At 47.5% G+C, this 18,395-nt stretch overlaps 1 protein-coding gene across 1 annotated transcript in view; it reads left to right on the forward strand.

Moving 5' to 3' along the window:
* NUP214 (nucleoporin 214) overlaps window positions 1-7,777 on the forward strand; it is a 120,247-nt gene extending 112,470 nt beyond the window's left edge. Inside the window, exons 35-37 of the mRNA XM_060250637.1 lie at window positions 1,832-1,971; window positions 4,913-4,937; window positions 7,566-7,777. Coding sequence (XP_060106620.1) covers window positions 1,832-1,971; window positions 4,913-4,937; window positions 7,566-7,599 — 199 coding nt within the window. The 3' untranslated portion in view covers window positions 7,600-7,777. The remainder of the gene's footprint in view (window positions 1-1,831; window positions 1,972-4,912; window positions 4,938-7,565) is intronic.
* The last annotated feature ends 10,618 nt before the right edge of the window (window positions 7,778-18,395 follow it).

Consider the following 18,395-nt stretch of genomic DNA (forward strand, 5'->3'; position numbering starts at 1 on the left):
GTGGTCTGCAATGCATCTGTGTCGATATCTAGCGGCCTAGAAAGGCCATTAGCATCTCTGCCACTTCAGGCTGTGAGTCACCAACGGGGGAGCGCATTGTCAGCTCAGCCCATCCTTCACCTTTGACATTTTTATCCCTCTCCCCCCACCCACCCCAGAATGAGCAACTGCATCCTGCCCACTCGGCGTGTGCCTCTGGCAACAGCTCTCAGAATTGTAACACACACGCGCAGAGCGCAAAATCTGTTTTATAAAACCAAACCATTTTCAATCAGGCAAACAAATGAAGTAATATAAAGGTGGCGGCCGCTCATCAGCAAGGCATTTCCAAACAGCAGGATCTGGGAAGGATCTCTGAAAACTCCCCAGGGTTTGCCTCCCTATAGCAGTGGTTCTAGTGCAGGCAAGGCCCATGATCTCTCTCTCTCCCTCCCTCCCTCCAGGCCTCACTTCAGCAGACAAACTGGAGAGCCAGTTTGGTGTAGTGGTGAAGTGCGCAGACTCTTATCTGGGAGAACCAAGTTTGATTCCCCACTCCTCCACTGGCAGCTGCTGGAATGGGGTCAGCCATAGCGCTCGTAGGAGTTGTCCTTGAAAGGGCAGCTGCTGTGAGAGCTCTCTCAGCCCCACCCACTTCACAGGGTGTCTGTTGTGAGGGAAGGAGATATAGGAGATTGTAAGCCGCTCTGAGTCTCTGATCCAGAGAGAAGGGCGGGGTATAAATCTGCAGTTGTCTTCTTCTACAAGGGGGCATCCTGAGCGGGGCCTCTTCCAGGGATCTTTGTGCAACCCAACAGAGCGTGCAGAAGGAAGCCACCCTTTGGTAACAGAGGCATATCCCACAAATGCCCATGAAGGTCACTTTGACCGAGGCCCAGGGGTTTTATTTTAGCTCTGTTGTGCCCTGCCTTTCTCCCCACTGAGGCTTTCGCTTTCATTTTCCTCGCCTCCTTCTTATCCTTACAAGCCACCCTGTGAGATAGATGAGACTGAGTGCGTGTGACTACTCCCAAAGTCACCAAATTATGGTTCTCCATGCAAGAGAGACACCAGGAAGAGCTAAAAAAAGAGATCTGGAAAGGCCTTAAACAGGGTTGTCGAACTCATGAGGGCCAGATGTGACATAAATGAGGCCTTGTAAGGCGGGCTGTGTGTGTCATAAAATGTAATGCCAGGTAGTGGAGATGTAAACTTTATAAAGGACACAGGCAAACACAATTAAAAGATTTTGTATCTTTCCTGTGTGATTGAGGAAACTGGGCAAAGGAAGCTCTGGCTCTTTCCCTCCCTCCCCAGTGGATGAGGAGGGGGTAGAGCCTCAGCCAATAGAAGGAAAAGGGGCTCAGCTCAGCTCTGCTGTGCGATTGAGAGAGCCTGACAAAGCAAGCTCTCCTTCCTACCCAAGGAAGAACCCTCAACCAATGGATAAAATAGAAGTTTTGCTCTGTAGCTCCTGTGTGATTGAGCAAAGCCTGGCAAAGCAAACCATGACACAGAATCATAGAGTTGGAAGGGACCTCCAGGGTCATCTAGTCCAGCCCCCTGCACAGTGCAGGAAACCCACAAATACCTACCCCAAATGAATCAAGAGAGAGGGAGATAAAAGCACGCTTGCTTGTGGGCCTGATAGGAACCTTCCAGGGACCTCATTCAACCCCCGGGCCACATGTTTGGCACCCCTGGTCTAAAGGGCTTCAAGAGGTGAGTCAAGATTTAGGGGTAGGAGTGTTCTGGGCTACTGAGACAATATAAAGCAGCAGTGCGCCGGGATTTAAATCTGACAATTCACTTCCTTGGTCCGTCTTGTCTGTCTGTCTCTCCCCTAAAATAGTTTTGGTGGCACGGCAAGCACTGCATCCTTTGGCACGTTGGCAAATCAAAACACGCCCACTTTTGGATCCCTGTCCCAGCAGTCGACCGGGTTTGGCACTCAGGGCAGTGGCTTCTCCGGCTTTGGATCCAGTGGAGGAGGTAGGATGTCCTGGTGGTCAGAGCAACATTCGGCTCAGGAAGGGAGTGGGGATGTTCCCGTTTAGTAACCTAAACTTGGGTGACACCTAGAGATGTGAAGGCCCGGAAAAAAACCGGAAAAATTCGGGGGGGAAACCCGGGTTTTCTTTCCGTTTTTTTCCTGAAGCCTTTTTTTTTTCCAAAAAATTGGAAAAAAAGAAATTGATTGTGGAACATTTTATTTTTACATGATGAATAATATATTTTAAGACAAGGTGTTCAAATATTTTCCAAATCATTTCTAAAAAATCTGTATGGTATCAGATTATTCTAATTTCTGTGCACTGAGGACAAGCAAGTCCTAGGTCATGCCCATTCATTGAAACTTAGTCCTACACTCCCTTCTGTTCACTTCCCCCCCTCTTCAATCCTTTTTATGAGAATGAGTTTTTTATCTTTATTTAATACTGATGGAGAGGAAATATGAATAATTGTTACTTCTGGATTTTTAAAAATTGTTTTGTGGAGGTTTTTTTGTCTGCTCCACATTAACTAGTAAACAGTTCAGGAGATTGTTGCTCCATTTGTTACAATTACAAATAAATATTATTTAAAAAGTAAATTCTGTTTGTAGTAATCGTTTGGATGCACTATATTTTTAATACGCTAGCTGCGATAATTTCATGCCAAGTGAAATTGTCCGTAGTCATATTTTATGTTCCTAAAGGAACAGAATGACTTTCAATCTGGAAAAGAAAAAAGTGCAAATGTAGCATTTTTTTTTTCAATTTTTCCGAAAATTTCCATTTAACCCCCCCCCTCCCAAAAAAAACGGGGGGGGGGTCCGAACTTCAAAATTTCCAGAAATTTTACATCTCAAGTCACAGCATTATTGGAAGTGGAATACATTGTGGTCATCTGTGGACACAGAAAGGCAGGGACAGAAAGACCAGTCCAGATAGAGGTCAGTACTTCTTCACCCAAAGGGTGATTAACATGTGGAATTCACTGCCACAGGAGGTGGCGGAGGCTATAAGCATAACCAGCTTCAAGAGGGGATTGGATAAGCATATGGAGCAGAGGTCCATCAGTGGCTATTAGCCACAGTATGTATATATATATATGTGTGTGTGTGTGTGTGTATACACACACACATATATTGGCCACTGTGTGACACAGAGTGTTGGACTGGATGGGCCGTTGGCCTGATCCAACATGGCTTCTCTTATGTGACACAGAGTGTTGGACTGGATGGGCCGTTGGCCTGATCCAACATGGCTTCTCTTATGTTCTTATGTGACACAGAGTGTTGGACTGGATGGGCCATTGGCCTGATCCAACATGGCTTCTCTTATGTTCTTATGTGACACAGAGTGTTGGACTGGATGGGCCATTGGCCTGATCCAACATGGCTTCTCTTATGTGACACAGAGTGTTGGACTGGATGGTCCATTGGCCTGATCCATCATGGCTTCTCTTATGTTCTTATGTGACACAGAGTGTTGGACTGGATGGGCCATTGGCCTGATCCATCATGGCTTCTCTTATGTTCTTATGCGACACAGAGTGTTGGACTAGATGGGCCATTGGCCTGATCCAACATGGCTTCTCTTATGTTCTTATGTGACACAGAGTGTTGGACTGGATGGGCCATTGGCCTGATCCAACATGGCTTCTCTTATGTTCTTATGTGACACAGAGTGTTGGACTGGATGGGCCATTGGCCTGATCCAACATGGCTTCTCTTATGTTCTTATGTGACACAGAGAGTTGGACTGGATGGGCCGTTGGCCTGATCCAACATGGCTTCTCTTATGTTCTTATGTGACACAGAGTGTTGGACTGGATGGGCCATTGGCCTGATCCAACATGGCTTCTCTTATGTTCTTATGTGACACAGAGTGTTGGACTGGATGGGCCGTTGGCCTGATCCAACATGGCTTCTCTTATGTTCTTATGTATCAAGACTCCCTCTAAGTCAGGGGTGTTGAACTCATTTGTTATGAAGGCTGGATCTGATGTAAAAGAGAGCTTGTTGGGCTGGGCCATGTCTGGTTGGGCCGGGCCATGTGTGTACCTCTTTAAAATTAGGTAGCAGAGATTTAAATTTTATAAAGAACACAGACAAACACAAATATATATTTTTTAAAAACTCAAAACATGCTTAAAAGATTAGCACTCATTGGTCTTAAAAGTGCTTTCTTTGTATTTCTCCCATGGGATCCAGGGAACTGGGCAAAGGAAGCTCGGCTCTTTCCTTCCTTCCCCAGGGACTGGGTGGAGGAGGAGCCTCAGTCAATAGAAGGAAGAGACCTTTGGCTCAGTAGCTCTGCTGTGCAATTGAGAGAGCCTGGCAAAGCAAGCTATTCCTCCACAAGGGAGGAGCTTCAGCCAGTGGAGAAAATAGAGGTTTTGTTCTGTAGCTCCTGTGCAATTGAGCAAGCCTTGCAAAGCAAGCTGTAATGCAAAAGGAAGCAAGAGAGAGGGAGGAGGAAGCAGATGACAGCCAGTTGCTTGGGGATCTGATAGGAGCCTCCAAAGTGCCTGATTCAGCCTCCAAACTGCGTGTTTGACACCCCTGCTCTAAGTTGTGGAGTCTTGTGAGAAAAATTCTACTTTGTGAGCTACTGACATTAAAGTTTTGTGCTACTGCATAAATTAGCTTGCTCTGGGCCCATTTTTTGTGAGCTAAGACAAAAATGTGCGAGCCGGAGGCTAAAAAACTTGTGATCTAGCTCACACTAACTTAGCTTAGAGGGAACACTGGTCAGTGTATATATGTGAGTTGAGTTATAAGCAAAGGAGGCTCTGGGAACAGGCAGTGCTTTTGGGGGCAGAGTCACTGAATTGGAGGTGCGTGGTTTTGAGGCACCCTCACACCTCTTTTAACGTGCGCTTTCTGTGCACCTTTTAACGTGGCCAGTAATCCTCATAACTTTGCAACTTTGTTGCCCTTTTGCAGGCTTTGGCTTTGGATCATCGAACGCGTAAGTCCCTATCACTGCCTCGTGTCTTTCTTTGCGGGCGAAAGGAAGCTCCTTTGGGGGCGAAAGGTATTAAAAATCAGTAATCCCGGCTGAGTTTCGACTCGGTGAGACGAGATTCCAGCTTTGCTCTCTCTCTCTTTCTCTCGTTTCTCCTTTAATGGCATTAACGAGGAGCTTAGGATCTCCGCGGCCGCTCTTTGCCTGCACCTCTCCTCTTGAGCCGATCCCTGAGCAACACTTCCGCTTTCCCGTTTATGCCCGTCTTCTCTGAATGGAGTTTCAGAGCATCAAGGGACGGGTGGAGAAGGGGCTATGTCGACAGGTGGAAATGTAACAGTAAAGCACAAATGTTGCATCAGAAGCCATTCCCTGGGGACAGAGGGGATCCTGTTTTCTATATCTGAGGTGCAAGGGATGTGGTGGTGGTGACCTTTCAGCTCGCCCTGCCCATCTCCGAAGGACAAGGGCTATCCTCAGGGCATTTTTGTATCAGGAATTCCTTTGCATATTAGGCCACACCCCTCTGTTGTAGCCAGTCCTCCTGGAGCGTACAGTAACCCTGTAAGAAGAGCCCTGTGAGCTCTTGGAGGATTGGCTACATCAAGAGTTTGTGGCCTAATATGCAAAGGAGTTCCTGCTACAAAAAAAAGCCCTGGCAAAAAATCAATACTGCTGACAAACAGTACCGCTGAAAAACAATACAATTGCTTCCATTCAATTAAAATTTTATTGATTGATTGATTGATTGATTTGATTTATATCCCACCCTCCCCGCCGAGGCAGACTTAGGGTGGCTCACAGTATATAAAATCACAATAACAATTAAAACAATACACATTATAAAATACAGATCCTACAGTTTAAAACAATCAAAATTGGTTTGGTGCTAATCTCACTAGATGTTACATATTTCATGGCGGCGGCATTTCTCCAGTTTTCTACGACGCAGGCTCCGCATCAGCTAAAAGCTAGTCGGGAGAGAACCGTCTTGCAGGCCTTGCAGAACCAGCGTAAGCAACGCCGTCAGACCTCCCCTCCAAAAATATTGCCGTTTACAATACATGCAAATCATTTGCTTCCACAATTTTCAATAGAGGGATGAGTAGTCTTCCAGTAATTCCTTCCTTCAGCAAATAAACCGTAAGCTATGAACCTTGAGTTTGTGTTAATAGTCATTGGAAACTGGTTCCAGTTTGACAGCCTGATAACTGAAGAAGATCAGTATTGAAACGTCTTGAAATCTAGAAGGGACGTCTTATGAAGGCTGTAAGGATTTCCTGGTCCTTTCTGCTTGAAAGAAATTCAGAATTTTTCACGGACTTTATTATGAACTTTATTAACTGAAGGGAGGAATTGTTGAAGACTACTCATCCCTCTGTTGAAAATTGCGGAAGCAAATGATTTGCATGTATTGTAAATTGTAATTTTTTTTTGAGGGAAGGTACGACGACGTCGTTTATACTGGTCTAAAATGAGAATAGAATGGAAGCAATTGTATTGTTTTTCAGCTGGACTGTTCGTAGCGGTGTTGATTTTTTGCTTGTGTTCACGCTGAAACCCCTTCTTCTGTGGTAATTACAAAAAAAAAGCCCTGGCTATCCTAAAGGTGAGAGACGGGTGCGCCTGTGTTTGGAGGCAACTGCAAGGGGAGGGCACAAAGGGGAGGCTGCCCGTTGTATGCTGAGTGACGACCGCGAGCATCCCAGGCAGAGGTCTGGCTGAATTGTTCAGGCTTCCTGCAGCCTCTAGCCCTAAAGGAGGAGGAGCCCCCTGCCCCATGTATCCACTTGCTTATGGCCTAGAGAAATTGCCCCTCTGCTCTGCCCAGCCCAGTTCTGTCCCTTCTGAACTCTGGGCTGTGGCCCTGAGACACTGGGCTGCTCCCCGCTTCCTAAGAAGCTCCGCCTTCCCTCCACCCTCATAGGGTCGCCAGGTCCACCTCAAGAAATATCTGGAGACTCGGGGTGGAGCCAGGAGCAAGGGCGTGACAAGCACGATCGAACTCCAAAGGGAGTTCCGGCCATCGCATTTAAGCACGCCTTTTAAACGGCTTCTTCCGTTCAGACATAATGAAGGATAGTAGCAAAACTATAGGATCTTAATGAAGGATAGTGGCACCTTCTTTTGGGGCTCATAAAATTGGACTCTCTAGTCCAGTCTTTTTGAAACTTGGGGGATTTTTTGAGGAGAGGCATCGGATGCTATGCTGCGAAAGTGGTGCTCCTACCTCAAAAAACAGCCCCTCCCCAGATACCCACAGGTCAATTTTCCATTATCCCTTTGGGAATCGGTCTCCGTAGGGAATAATGGAGCGCCCAGCAGACATTTCCCTCCCCCACCCTCTGCTTTCTGATGACCCTGAAGCGGGGGGAGGGCTTCCAAACTGGGGGATCTCCTGCCCCCACCTGGGGATTGGCAACCCTACACCCTCACCACGTCTTTTTAGAAAGCCCCAAACATCTGTCCACTCCAAGGCTCCTGAGGTTCACCAGAGATGCCTTCCAAAGGCTCTCTTCAGAAAAGCTTCCAGCCGTGGCTGATGTGGAAGGGGGCGTCCGGTAGTGGAGCTGACGGTAGAGGGGGGGAATGCCATGGTCTTCACCCTTGTGCGTGGCTTGCATCTTTCAGATCAACCTCTGGGTTCAGCGGCTGGAGAAGCTGAGGAGAAGCCGAGGCATTGCACCCCGTTGCCGGATGGACTGTGCACAGAGCAGCGGTCTAGATTGCAGTGAAGCAACAGATGCTGAGCCTGTGTTTTCTGGCTCCTTTTGTAAAAACGGCTTATTTTTTTTAATGGAGAGGTCGCTCCTACTCTTTAAATAAAAGTATTTTCTCTGCTCCAGTGCTGTCAACCTTTCTTTTATTTGTGTGGGTGTTTATTAGAAACATGGGATCAGGTGGCCGAGGAGGAAAGCCGGTTTGGTGTAGTGGTTAAGTGCGCGGACTCTCATCTGGGAGAACCAGGTTTGATTCCCCACTCCTCCACTTGCACCTGCTGGAATGGCCTTGAGTTAGCCATAGCTCTCAAACTCCCCAGGGTTTGCCTCCCTATAGCAGTGGTTCTAGTGCAGGCAAGGCCCATGATCTCTCTCCCTCCCTCCCTCCCTCCCTCCCTCCCTCCCTCCAGGCCTCACTTCAGCAGACAAACTGGAGAGCCAGTTTGGTGTAGTGGTTAAGTGCGTAGACTCTTATCTGGGAGAACCAAGTTTGATTCCCCACTCCTCCACTGGCAGCTGCTGGAATGGGGTCGGCCATAGCGCTCGTAAGAGTTGTCCTTGAAAGGGCAGCTTCTGTCAGAGCTCTCTCAGCCCCACCCACTTCACAGGTTGTCTGTTGTGGGGGAAGGAGATATAGGAGATTGTAAGCCGCTCTGAGTCTCTGATTCAGAGAGAAGGGCGGAGTATAAATCTGCAGTCATCGTCTTCTACAAGGGGGCATCCTGAGCGGGGCCTCTTCCAGGGATCTTTGTGCAACCCAACAGAGTGTGCAGAAGGAAGCCACCCTTTGGTAACAGAGGCATATCCCACAAATGCCCAGGAAGGTCACTTTGACCAAGGCCCAGGGGTTTTATTTTAGCTCTGTTGTGCCCTGCCTTTCTCCCCACTGAGGCTTTCGCTTTCATTTTCCTCACCTCCTTCTTATCCTTACAAGCCACCCTGTGAGATAGATGAGACTGAGTGCGTGTGACTACTCCCAAGGTCACCAAATTATGGTTCTCCATGCAAGAGAGACACCAGGAAGAGCTAAAAAAAGAGATCTGGGAAAGGCCTTAAACGGGGGGGAGAAGATATGGGAGACTGTAAGCCGCTCTGAGTCTCTGATTCAGAGAGAAGGGCGGGGTATACATCTGCAGTCGTCATCTTTTTCATTTCCCATAGGCCGGTGATATTGGTTTGGCTAGCAGCTTTCAAATGGTGGTGAGGAACATGCCAAGCTGGGGTCTCCCGCAGGTCATCCCTCCAGGCCCCGCCCAGACCAAAGCCCTGTTCAATTGCGACAAGGTGGTTGCCTCGTACACCTTCCAGCCGTCGAGAGAGATCCAGATGGGTGGCCGTGTTAGCCTGCCTGTAGCAGCAGAAAAGACCAGCGGCACCTTAAAGACAATTTGTGGCAGAGGGGGGGGGGCTTTCGGGAGTCGCTGCTCACTTCTTCAGATCCAAAGTATCGGAAGAAGTGAGCAGTGACTCGTGAAAGCTCCTGCCTTGCCCTGGATTTTGTGACTTTAAGGTGCCTCTGGACTCTTGCTCTTTTCAGGAGAGCCAGTTTGGTGTAGTGGTTAAGTGTGCGGACTCTTATCCGGGAGAACCGGGTTTGATTCCCCACTCCTCCACTGGCACCTGCTGGAATGGCCTTGGGTCAGCCATAGCTCTGGCAGAGGTTGTCCTTGAAAGGGCAGCTGCTGTGAGAGCCCTCTCCAGCCCCACCCACCTCACATGGTGTCTGTTGTGGGGGGGAGGAAGGTAAAGGAGGTTGTGAGCCGCTCTGAGACTCTTCGGAGTGGAGGGCAGGATATAAATCCAATCTCTTCTTCTTTTCTGCTGCTTCCAACCAAATTGTGGAGTCTCGTGAGCAAAAATTTCTACTTTGTGAGCTGCTGGCATGGAAGTAACTTTACATGCATTCTCCCAAGCCACCAGCTGACGTCACTATGTGTGAAAGAGCCACATGTGGCTTGGAGGGCAGATCATCCCCATAGAAAACAATGGCTTTTTAAAGTGACGAAGAAGAAGACTGCAGATTTATACCTCGCCCTTCTCTCTGAATCAGACTCCGAGCGGCTTACAATCTCTCATATCTTCTCCCCACACAACAGACGCCCTGTGAGGTAGGTGGGGCTGAGAGAGCTCTCTCAGAAGCTGCCTTTTCAAGGACGGCTCTGGCTGACCCAAGGCCACTTCAGCTGCTGCCAGTGGAGGAGTGAGGAATCAAACCCGGTTCTCCCAGATAAGAGTCTGTGCCTGCCCAACAACACTTGTTCGATGCAACCAGCCTCCTGTCTCTTCCTCCTTCCCATTCCTGCTGCCTCCGGATGGGTGAGTGGAACTGGAGGAGCAGTGGATAAAATGTGTCTGAATTTGGGGGACCTGGAAAAAGTCCCCAAGCAGTAAAGAATCCAGATCATGAAAAGCTCGCCGCCCTCCTGTCCACGCCTGAAATCTGCAGTTGGTGGTTGTGCAGACCACTACGCACCCACACCATCCTGCGAGTCTGAAGCACCTCCTTGAAAACCGGGCTTGAGTCATGTTCTTCACGGCTCCAAAGAAGCCTCGCTTTCCTGTCTTTATAGATTGCCAACTGAGGCTGAGCATTACCCCCACGTGGCAGAATAGCAGGGGCTGCTGTGCCCTCATGCTGGAGAGGGAGGTCTCTGTGACCCCACAACTGGACTTGGTCATGGTTTAAGAAAGACCCCCCCAGGCAAGTGCCTGAGCCTCAGTTCTCCATCTGCATTATCATTCACTTGCTATTGTATTTCGGCATTGGAAATCCCTCCGACTCACCAAGATATACGAACAGGTGGACTCATATTCTTGCTCAGGTGTAGAGGTTTACACGATAGAGGCTTACAAGATTATGCACGGGATAGAGAAGGTAGAGAAAGAAGTACTTTTCTCCCTTTCTCACAATACAAGAACTCATGGGCACTTAATGAAATTGCTGAGCAGTTGGGTTAGAACAGATAAAAGGAAGTCCTCCTTCACCCCAAGGGCGATTAACACATGGAATTCACTGCCACAGGAGGTGGCGGCGGCTACAAGTATAGACAGCTTCAAGAGGGGATTGGATGAACATATGGAGCAGAGGTCCATCAGTGGCTATTAGCCACAGCGTATTGTTGGAACTCTGTCTGGGGCAGTGATGCTCTGTGTTCTTGGTGCTGGGGGGGCTTCTAGTGTCCTGGCCCCACTGATGGACCTCCTGATGGCACCTGATTTTTTTGGCCACTGTGTGACACAGAGTGTTGGAATGGATGGGCCATTGGCCTGATCCAACGTGGCTTCTCTTATGTTCATACAGTTGCTTTCTTTCCACCTCTCCCTCCTCATCTATTTGCCCTGCCTGCTTGCCCTCCTTCCTGTCTTGCGGCTCTCGAAACATCTGACGTTAATGTTTTGCGGCTCTCAAACATCTGATGTTTATCCTCTGTGGCTCTTGCGTTAAGCAAGCTTGACCATCCCTGTTCCAGCTGTATCTAAAGAAGTGAGCACAGTGACTCCTGCAAGCTTCTGCCCTGCCCCAAATGTTGCTAGTCTTTAAGGTGCTCCTGGATTCTTGTCTCTTTTCCATCTGCAAAGTCGAGCTATCTCGTGTGCGAGTCTGACCTCTGCTCCACCAGGTCTCCATGCTGTCAAGTCTCAAGGAGGGACCGGAAATGGCGCAGCAGGAATCCAGAGCCTTCTGTGAATGCAAATAGGTGCTCTTCTGCTGAACCACAGCCTCTTCCCCCCTCCACCACCCCCTGTGGATGGTACAGGGCTTGCTGAGAAAAGTTGAGCATGCGGACTAAGAAGTGCTTGACAACTTAAGCATTTGTATGACTTAGCGCTGGGCGGGGTGGGGGGAGTCCCAAGTCCTCAGATCAGAAACTGAAGGCTTTCGAGGGTGGGGGGAATGTGACGGGGTGGGGGGGATCATGCAAATCAGTGAAGTGCACGGTTTTGCCAGCCAGAGAAGAGAGCGACTTGAATCCCCAAGAGAATGGGAAGGAACGGGCCAAGTGTGGCCGTTCTGTCCTCCCCACTCTCCCCAAATTGAGAGCCAGTTTGGTGTAGTGGTTAAATGCACAGACTATGATCTGGGAGAACCGGGTTTGATTCCTCACTCCTCCATTTGCAGCTGCTGGAGTGGCCTTGGGACAGCCATAGCTCTCCCAGAGTCCTTGAAAAGGCAGCTTCTGAGAGAGCTCTCTCAGCCCCACCCAACTCACAGGGCGTCTGTTGGGGAGGGGGGAGGTAAAGGAGATTGTAGGCCACTTGGAGACTGAGATTCATGGTGAAGGGTGCAGTATAAATCCAATAACTTCTCCTTCTCTTCCTGCCACCCGTAGATCTCAAGGCCATTTGCAGAAACAAGCCTGTATTGTTTTAGACTTCCCTAGCAATAAGGACTCTGGAACCAATCTTTTTCTTTTAAAAAGAAATTCCATTTGTGTGCATAGTCCTTTTCTACAGAGGTGTGGGATCCTCAGCTCCCCTTGTGGCATGCATTGAGATGCTTCAAATGGTAGCTCTTTGATTCTTTCTCAAAATAGCAGCTGGTACCTTGTGGGCTGAGAAGTGTTTAAGCGCTTGCCAGAATTTCTTTGGAGCCATGTCCGAATTTACTGCCTGGTTATCACCGTGCCGTGGGCTGGATCCTGCGCAACCCTTCTGAAAAGGTGAGTGCTGGGTGGACAGAGACATCCCCTAATGCAAGACTGGATGAAAAGGCCCCCACAAGTACAAGAATCCTCCTGTTCTCTGAGTGGAATGGAATGGGGTACATAGGGCTTCTCAAAGCACCTGTCGCTATCTCCTGGAAGCTTCTATATCAAAGGTGGCTAAACTACAGCTTGGGAACCACGTATAGCTTTTCCATACATATTGTGTGGCTCTCAAAGTCCCACCGCTCCATAGGCCAGCTTTGAGAAGGCATTTGTCTCTAAATCACTTCTCCAAGCTTGCCGGTGGTTTGGAGAATGCATTTAAATTTGCTTTCTTTTCACCTCTTCCTCCCCTCATCCATTTGCCCGCCTGCCTGCCTTGCAGTTCTCAAACATCTGACGTTTATTCTATATCGTTCTTTTATTAAGCGAGTTTGGCTATAAAAATCTGTGTGAAGTCCAAGCAGTTGGAGCATTGGGACCTTCACTATATGGCCGCAGAGATATAGATCTTTAATTAAAATACAAAGCGTACAGATGTGCAGAAGGATAGTGTGGAGTTTAAAATGACCTTTCCCACATAGAAAAGGCAAGGTCCCCTGTGCAAGCACCAGTCGTTTCCGACTCTGGGGTGACGTTGCTTTCACAATGTTTTCATGGCAGACTTTTTACAAGATGGTTTGCCATCGCCTTCCCCAGTCATTTACACTTTCCCCCCAGCAAGCTGGGGACTCATTTAACCGACCTCGGAAGGATAGAAGGCTGAGTCAACCTCGAGCCAGCTACCTGAAAACCCAGCTTCCGCCGGGCATTGAACTCGGGTCGTGAGCAGAGCTTAGGACTGCAGTACTGCAGCTTTAACACTCTGCGCCATGGGGCTCTTACTTCCCACATAACACATATATACAATTAAGTTGATCTAGTCGAAGATAACAGCCCTGAAGTTAATGCCAGCTTCAGACCTTTTTAAAAACTGTTGGCTGTGAGACTTCTAGTTTCACTTTGACTGGAAGGATCCCTTCCTAGCAAGACACTTGGTGGCTGTTGTGGTGAGGAATGTTCAGAAACATTCCAACTTTTCAGAATTTTTTTTTTTTTAAACTATCTGCACCTAAGTCTAGGGAGAAAGATCTTTGTGTTTCTGATGGGGAAGGATTTCAGTGGAAGGGGAAGGACACCGTTCAAGAATGTGTGTGTGCCTTTGGCTGTTGAGAAAGAGAGAATGGGTGCAAGGTATTGTGCAGTTACATGCAATCACAAAACCACATTGCAAACTGACAAAGGCCTCCTAGGCTAGGGTGGACATCTAACTGTCCTTCCATATATTACAAGTGCGTATGTGATGTTTGTGAGGGTCATGGCTTTTCCATTGCATTTTTCTAGCTGTATTGGAGCATTTCAAGTATTGTTTAAGCAGTTATCTGCTACAAACCTTGATATGGGACAGACTCTGCTGTCAAATATATTGAACTGAAGGTGGTATTAAGTCATTCGAGAAGCTGAAGGCCTGGAAGAAACTGGCTATACCAACTGTAGAAGTAGGTTTCATATTTAAATAGAGCGAGGAACATTTTACCCTAATCTGGATGGCCCAGGTTACCCCTGTCTTATCAAATCTTAAGCATGGTCAACCCTGGTAAGCAATTGGATGAGAGACCACAAAGCCTTGGTGGTTTGGAGGGCTTCTGGTGTTCTGGCCCCATTGGTGGACCTCCTGATGGCACTTGGATTTTTTTGGCCACTGTGTGACACAGAGTGTTGGACTGGATGGGCCATTGGCCTGATCCAACATGGCTTCTCTTATGTTCTTATGTGACACAGAGTGTTGGACTGGATGGGCCATTGGCCTGATCCAACATGGCTTCTCTTATGTTCTTATGTGACACAGAGTGTTGGACTGGATGGGCCATTGGCCTGATCCAACATGGCTTCTCTTATGTTCTTATGTGACACAGAGTGTTGGACTGGATGGGCCATTGGCCTGATCCAACATGGCTTCTCTTATGTTCTTATGTGACACAGAGTGTTGGACTGGATGGGCCATTGGCCTGATCCAACGTGGCTTCTCTTATGTTCTTATGGTGTAGTGGTTAAGAGTGAGGACTCTAATCTGGAAGAACTGGGTTTGATGCCCCCACCCAGCTGCTGGGTGATCTTGGGTCAGTCACAGTTCTCTCAGAGCTGTTCCTCTCAAGAGCAGTTCTCTCAGAACTCTCTCAGCCCCACCTACCTCACAGGATGTCTGCTGTGGGAAGAGGAAGGGAAGGAGATTGTAAGATGTTCTGAGACTCCAAGCGAAGGGCGGGGTATAAATCCAATCTTCTCTTCCTCCTCCTAAACTGAACTATTTATCCATTGAGTTCAGGCTTATCTGTCTGGCAGCTGGTCTTCTCAGCCTCTGCGGTCCCTTCCTAAAATGCCAGTCCAGTTTAAAAGATAGGGCTATTGGGTTTTTGTTTTCAACAGCATGTTCTCTTTGTGCAATATAATAAATGCAGTTATGAGAAGAAGAAATGTGTACGTGGTTATTTTGATCATGCACGGCTGAGCCAATGGGGAGGAGGGAAGTCACCACAAATATGGAAGCCACCTAGCCCAGCCTGTCTAAAGACATTTGACAGTATCTTACTAGATACTTTTATTGGAGCTCTCCGGCCTCCTCCCCTCAATTATAAATAGAAGTTGACTCTGCTAAGGTTGTTGACCTCAGAATACTTGGCATTAATCTACCAGAGCGGAGGCACACGACACCTCTGAGAAAACGGCTGTGGGCAGCTCTGCTCTCCCAGATAGCAACGCCACCACCACCCCCTCTGGCTGTCTGGCCTGCTCAGATATTTAATTGACTGGACAGGGGTCAGTTGCCAACCTCCGGGGGGGGGGGGTGAAACCAGACAGCTCACAGGTATGAGTAAGGTATATGACTTAGAACACTCCGTGAGAGCTTTAACTAAGACATACCTTGAAAACAAAGTTTTAAACCACAGTATTTTTTTCACATATTAATCTGGAATTATGTTACAGTCCATTTTACAATATACAATGTTTTTTTCAATGCAGGTGTGATCGCAGTTCCCAAACTGGTGCGGCTGCAACTGGACTGCTGCTTCCATCCACCAAGGGATACAATCTTAATCTGGCACTGCTCTGTCTGTCTCCAAAGGATCAAGCACGGCTCCACCGATTGTATTGGTGGCCAATCGTATCCCTTGGTGAGCTGCCTGAGGAAGGGTTCATTTGGAAAGTGGACGGAAAATGGACCGTAAAATAATTCCAAACTAATGTGTGAAAAATGCTGTGGTTTAAAACTTTGTTTTCAATACATGTGTCAGTTAAGCCTCCAAGTGGGGCCTGGAGATCTTTCAGAATGGACTCCTCTCCGGATGACAGAAATCTGTCCCTCTGGGGAAAATGACAGCTTTCTATGCACTGTACCTGCTGAGGTCTCTCTCCTTCCAAAGCTCCGCCCTCCCACAGGCTCCACCCCCAAATCCCCTGGAAGTTCCCAACCTGGAGCTGGCAACCCGGAGGATAAATGATGGGAACCATTTTCCTCTCCCCTCAAAATCTGTCAACAAGGTATTAATTAGGAATGAATTCACAGAATTCAAGAATATTTTGAATACCAGCTGTTTATATCTAATTTTAGCCTTTATCTAACACCTCAAAGCATTGCAACCACTGGGCATTCTTCATCTTTATTTAGACAATGCAGAGACCATCTTTCCATTTAATAATGTTCCAAGTGGCTTACAACCATTTAAAACACCCTTGAAAATCAATATTGAAGAGGGGGGGATCTTAAAATCACAGACCACATATTGTTAAGCAACATTTCTGGAAGGCCTTTCAAAATTGATTCCCCCCCCCCTCTCCATCCTGGTTGGTTGACAGACAGACATAACCTTTATTGGCATAACAGAAAAGAAAAACAAGGTCCAAAGGAATTTCAAAAAGGGACATACAAACCACAGTGATTTGCAACCCCAACCAGCATGGGAATACAAGGTTGCATACAAAACTTAGCTAAGAAGAGTGGAGCAAGGCATTCCCCTACCTGACTCCATTGTTAATTTCTTTCTCATTCACTGCTAGGGCCAGAAATTCTGCAACCTGCTCAGTAATTGAGGGACATTTGTCAGTCAATAAAAACTCTATCTTTTTGCTTGTCACCGAGTTGGGGGTTAAGAGGAGAGGTTTGATCAGGCGCTATGGGTGCTGGGAAAGTAATGGGCAGTCTAGTAGAATGTGCCGTATAGTCAGGTTCTCTACCACATCTTCACTGTCTCTGTTCGTAAAGGATACCCTTATATCTACCAGAGACCACAGACAACAGAAATATGTTGAGTCTGGCCAACATAAAAGCTCGGCATTGATGTGGGCTTATTAGATTTGAGAAGTTCTGAGCCATGCAAATTTGGGAAGGGAGAATGTCCAAGAAGTGGGCTGAGCATGTACCCCTTGCTTCAGCAATTGTTAATTGGGAGTCAATATCCAGTATTCTCCTGCAGATCAAGTGAAATATGTAAGTTTCACTGCAGTTTGTCAATGAATCTAGATCGAAACCAATTGATTTCATTTTCCCGAGTACTGAACAGAACCATTTCGGGGTAAAAGGGTCTGCAAGTAAAAGAGAAACCAGACTGTTGGGTAAGGGGTGGAAATGAAGGCGGAGCCAGTCTTTGATCCTGGTTGGTTCAGTCTTTCCTTGGTGCCAAAAAGCCAGCAGTAGGGGATCGCATGGTGATAAGACAGGGAGAGAGTTCCAGAGCTCCTGTCCTGAACTCCAGTGAGGTCCCACCCCTCCCCAGACTGCACCCCCAAAATCTCCAGTTTTTTTGCAACCCAGCGCTATAGTCCCTTTGCACAGTGAGCTTAGCAGTGAGTCCCGTTTCAGTTCATCTGAGAACTTGCCAACTAGAGAGCGGCTTTAAAAATTAGGGAAAATAGACATCGAAGACTTTCAGGAGACAGAATTTTGCCACCAGCTGCAAATTCTATACACTGCGTTTATGCACAATCACCCGCTATGCATAACCCTTGGTATAAATCACCCCAACCTAAACAGCAAGGCTAAGAAAACAATTGATGAAAGGCAAAATCCAATGTGTGATTATAACTCATTGTCTCTGGTTCGTTACGATGGCCATCAACAGAAAGAAAACTAATATTTTGTCAGGATGCCACTCAGCCCAAATGCATCACAGCAGCCTCCACCCCGATCAGTGGTCCCTGCCCTCCTATTAAATTTGCAAGTCTGATTATGCCCTACTTTATTTACCACAAGGCTAATTCATTCACTTCAGCAGGGGGAGAAAACCTGAGCCTTTTAGCCATTTAAGCATGAATGATATTCCCCTATTTCTGTACAGCTGTCTGAGGATTGAGAATCTGAACCCATAACTTCATGACTTGGCTCAGAGGCCCATTTTAGGAGCGTGAAACTGTCCAAGCCACAGAGCCCTATTCAGGTACAGAAGGGAATAGCTTATAGCAGGGGTAGCCAAACTTGCTTAACATAAGAGCCCCATAGAATAAATGTCAGATGTTTGAGAGCCGCAAGACATGAACATCGGATGTTTGAGAGCCACAAAACAGGGAGGGAGGCAGGCAGGCAGGCAAATAGATGGGAGAGGGAGGGAGAGGTGGAAAGAAAGCAACTTTAAATGCATTCTCCAAGCCACTGGCTCTGCTGGAAGAAGTGATTTAAAGAGAGAAATGCCTTCTCCAAGCTGGCCAGTAGGGTAGTGAGGGCTTCAAGAGCCACATGTGGCTCCCAAGCCATAGTTTGGCCACTCCTGGTTTATGGGGTTGCCAATCCCCAGTTGGGAAGGGAGATACAAGCACAAGGCTTCCGTGATGACCAGCCTCAAAAAATTAAACCAAGGATCGTATCAAAGTCCTTTTAGTAAATCCTGCAAGACATCAATAGTGAAATGAATCAGTCTCTCGCGCAAAACAACCAGAGAACGTTTCAAACACCAGCAAAAGTCCCAATGTCCTTTTAATGCAATTCAGTTTCGCCTCCTATCAAGGAGTCTGGTGGTGAGATACGAAGAAACCAAACCCAGCCTCGTATTTCTCAAATTCCAGAT

The sequence above is a fragment of the Heteronotia binoei genome, chromosome 12 (assembly GCF_032191835.1).
Source record: "Heteronotia binoei isolate CCM8104 ecotype False Entrance Well chromosome 12, APGP_CSIRO_Hbin_v1, whole genome shotgun sequence".
In the NCBI taxonomy this organism is placed as follows: Eukaryota; Metazoa; Chordata; class Lepidosauria; order Squamata; family Gekkonidae; genus Heteronotia; species Heteronotia binoei.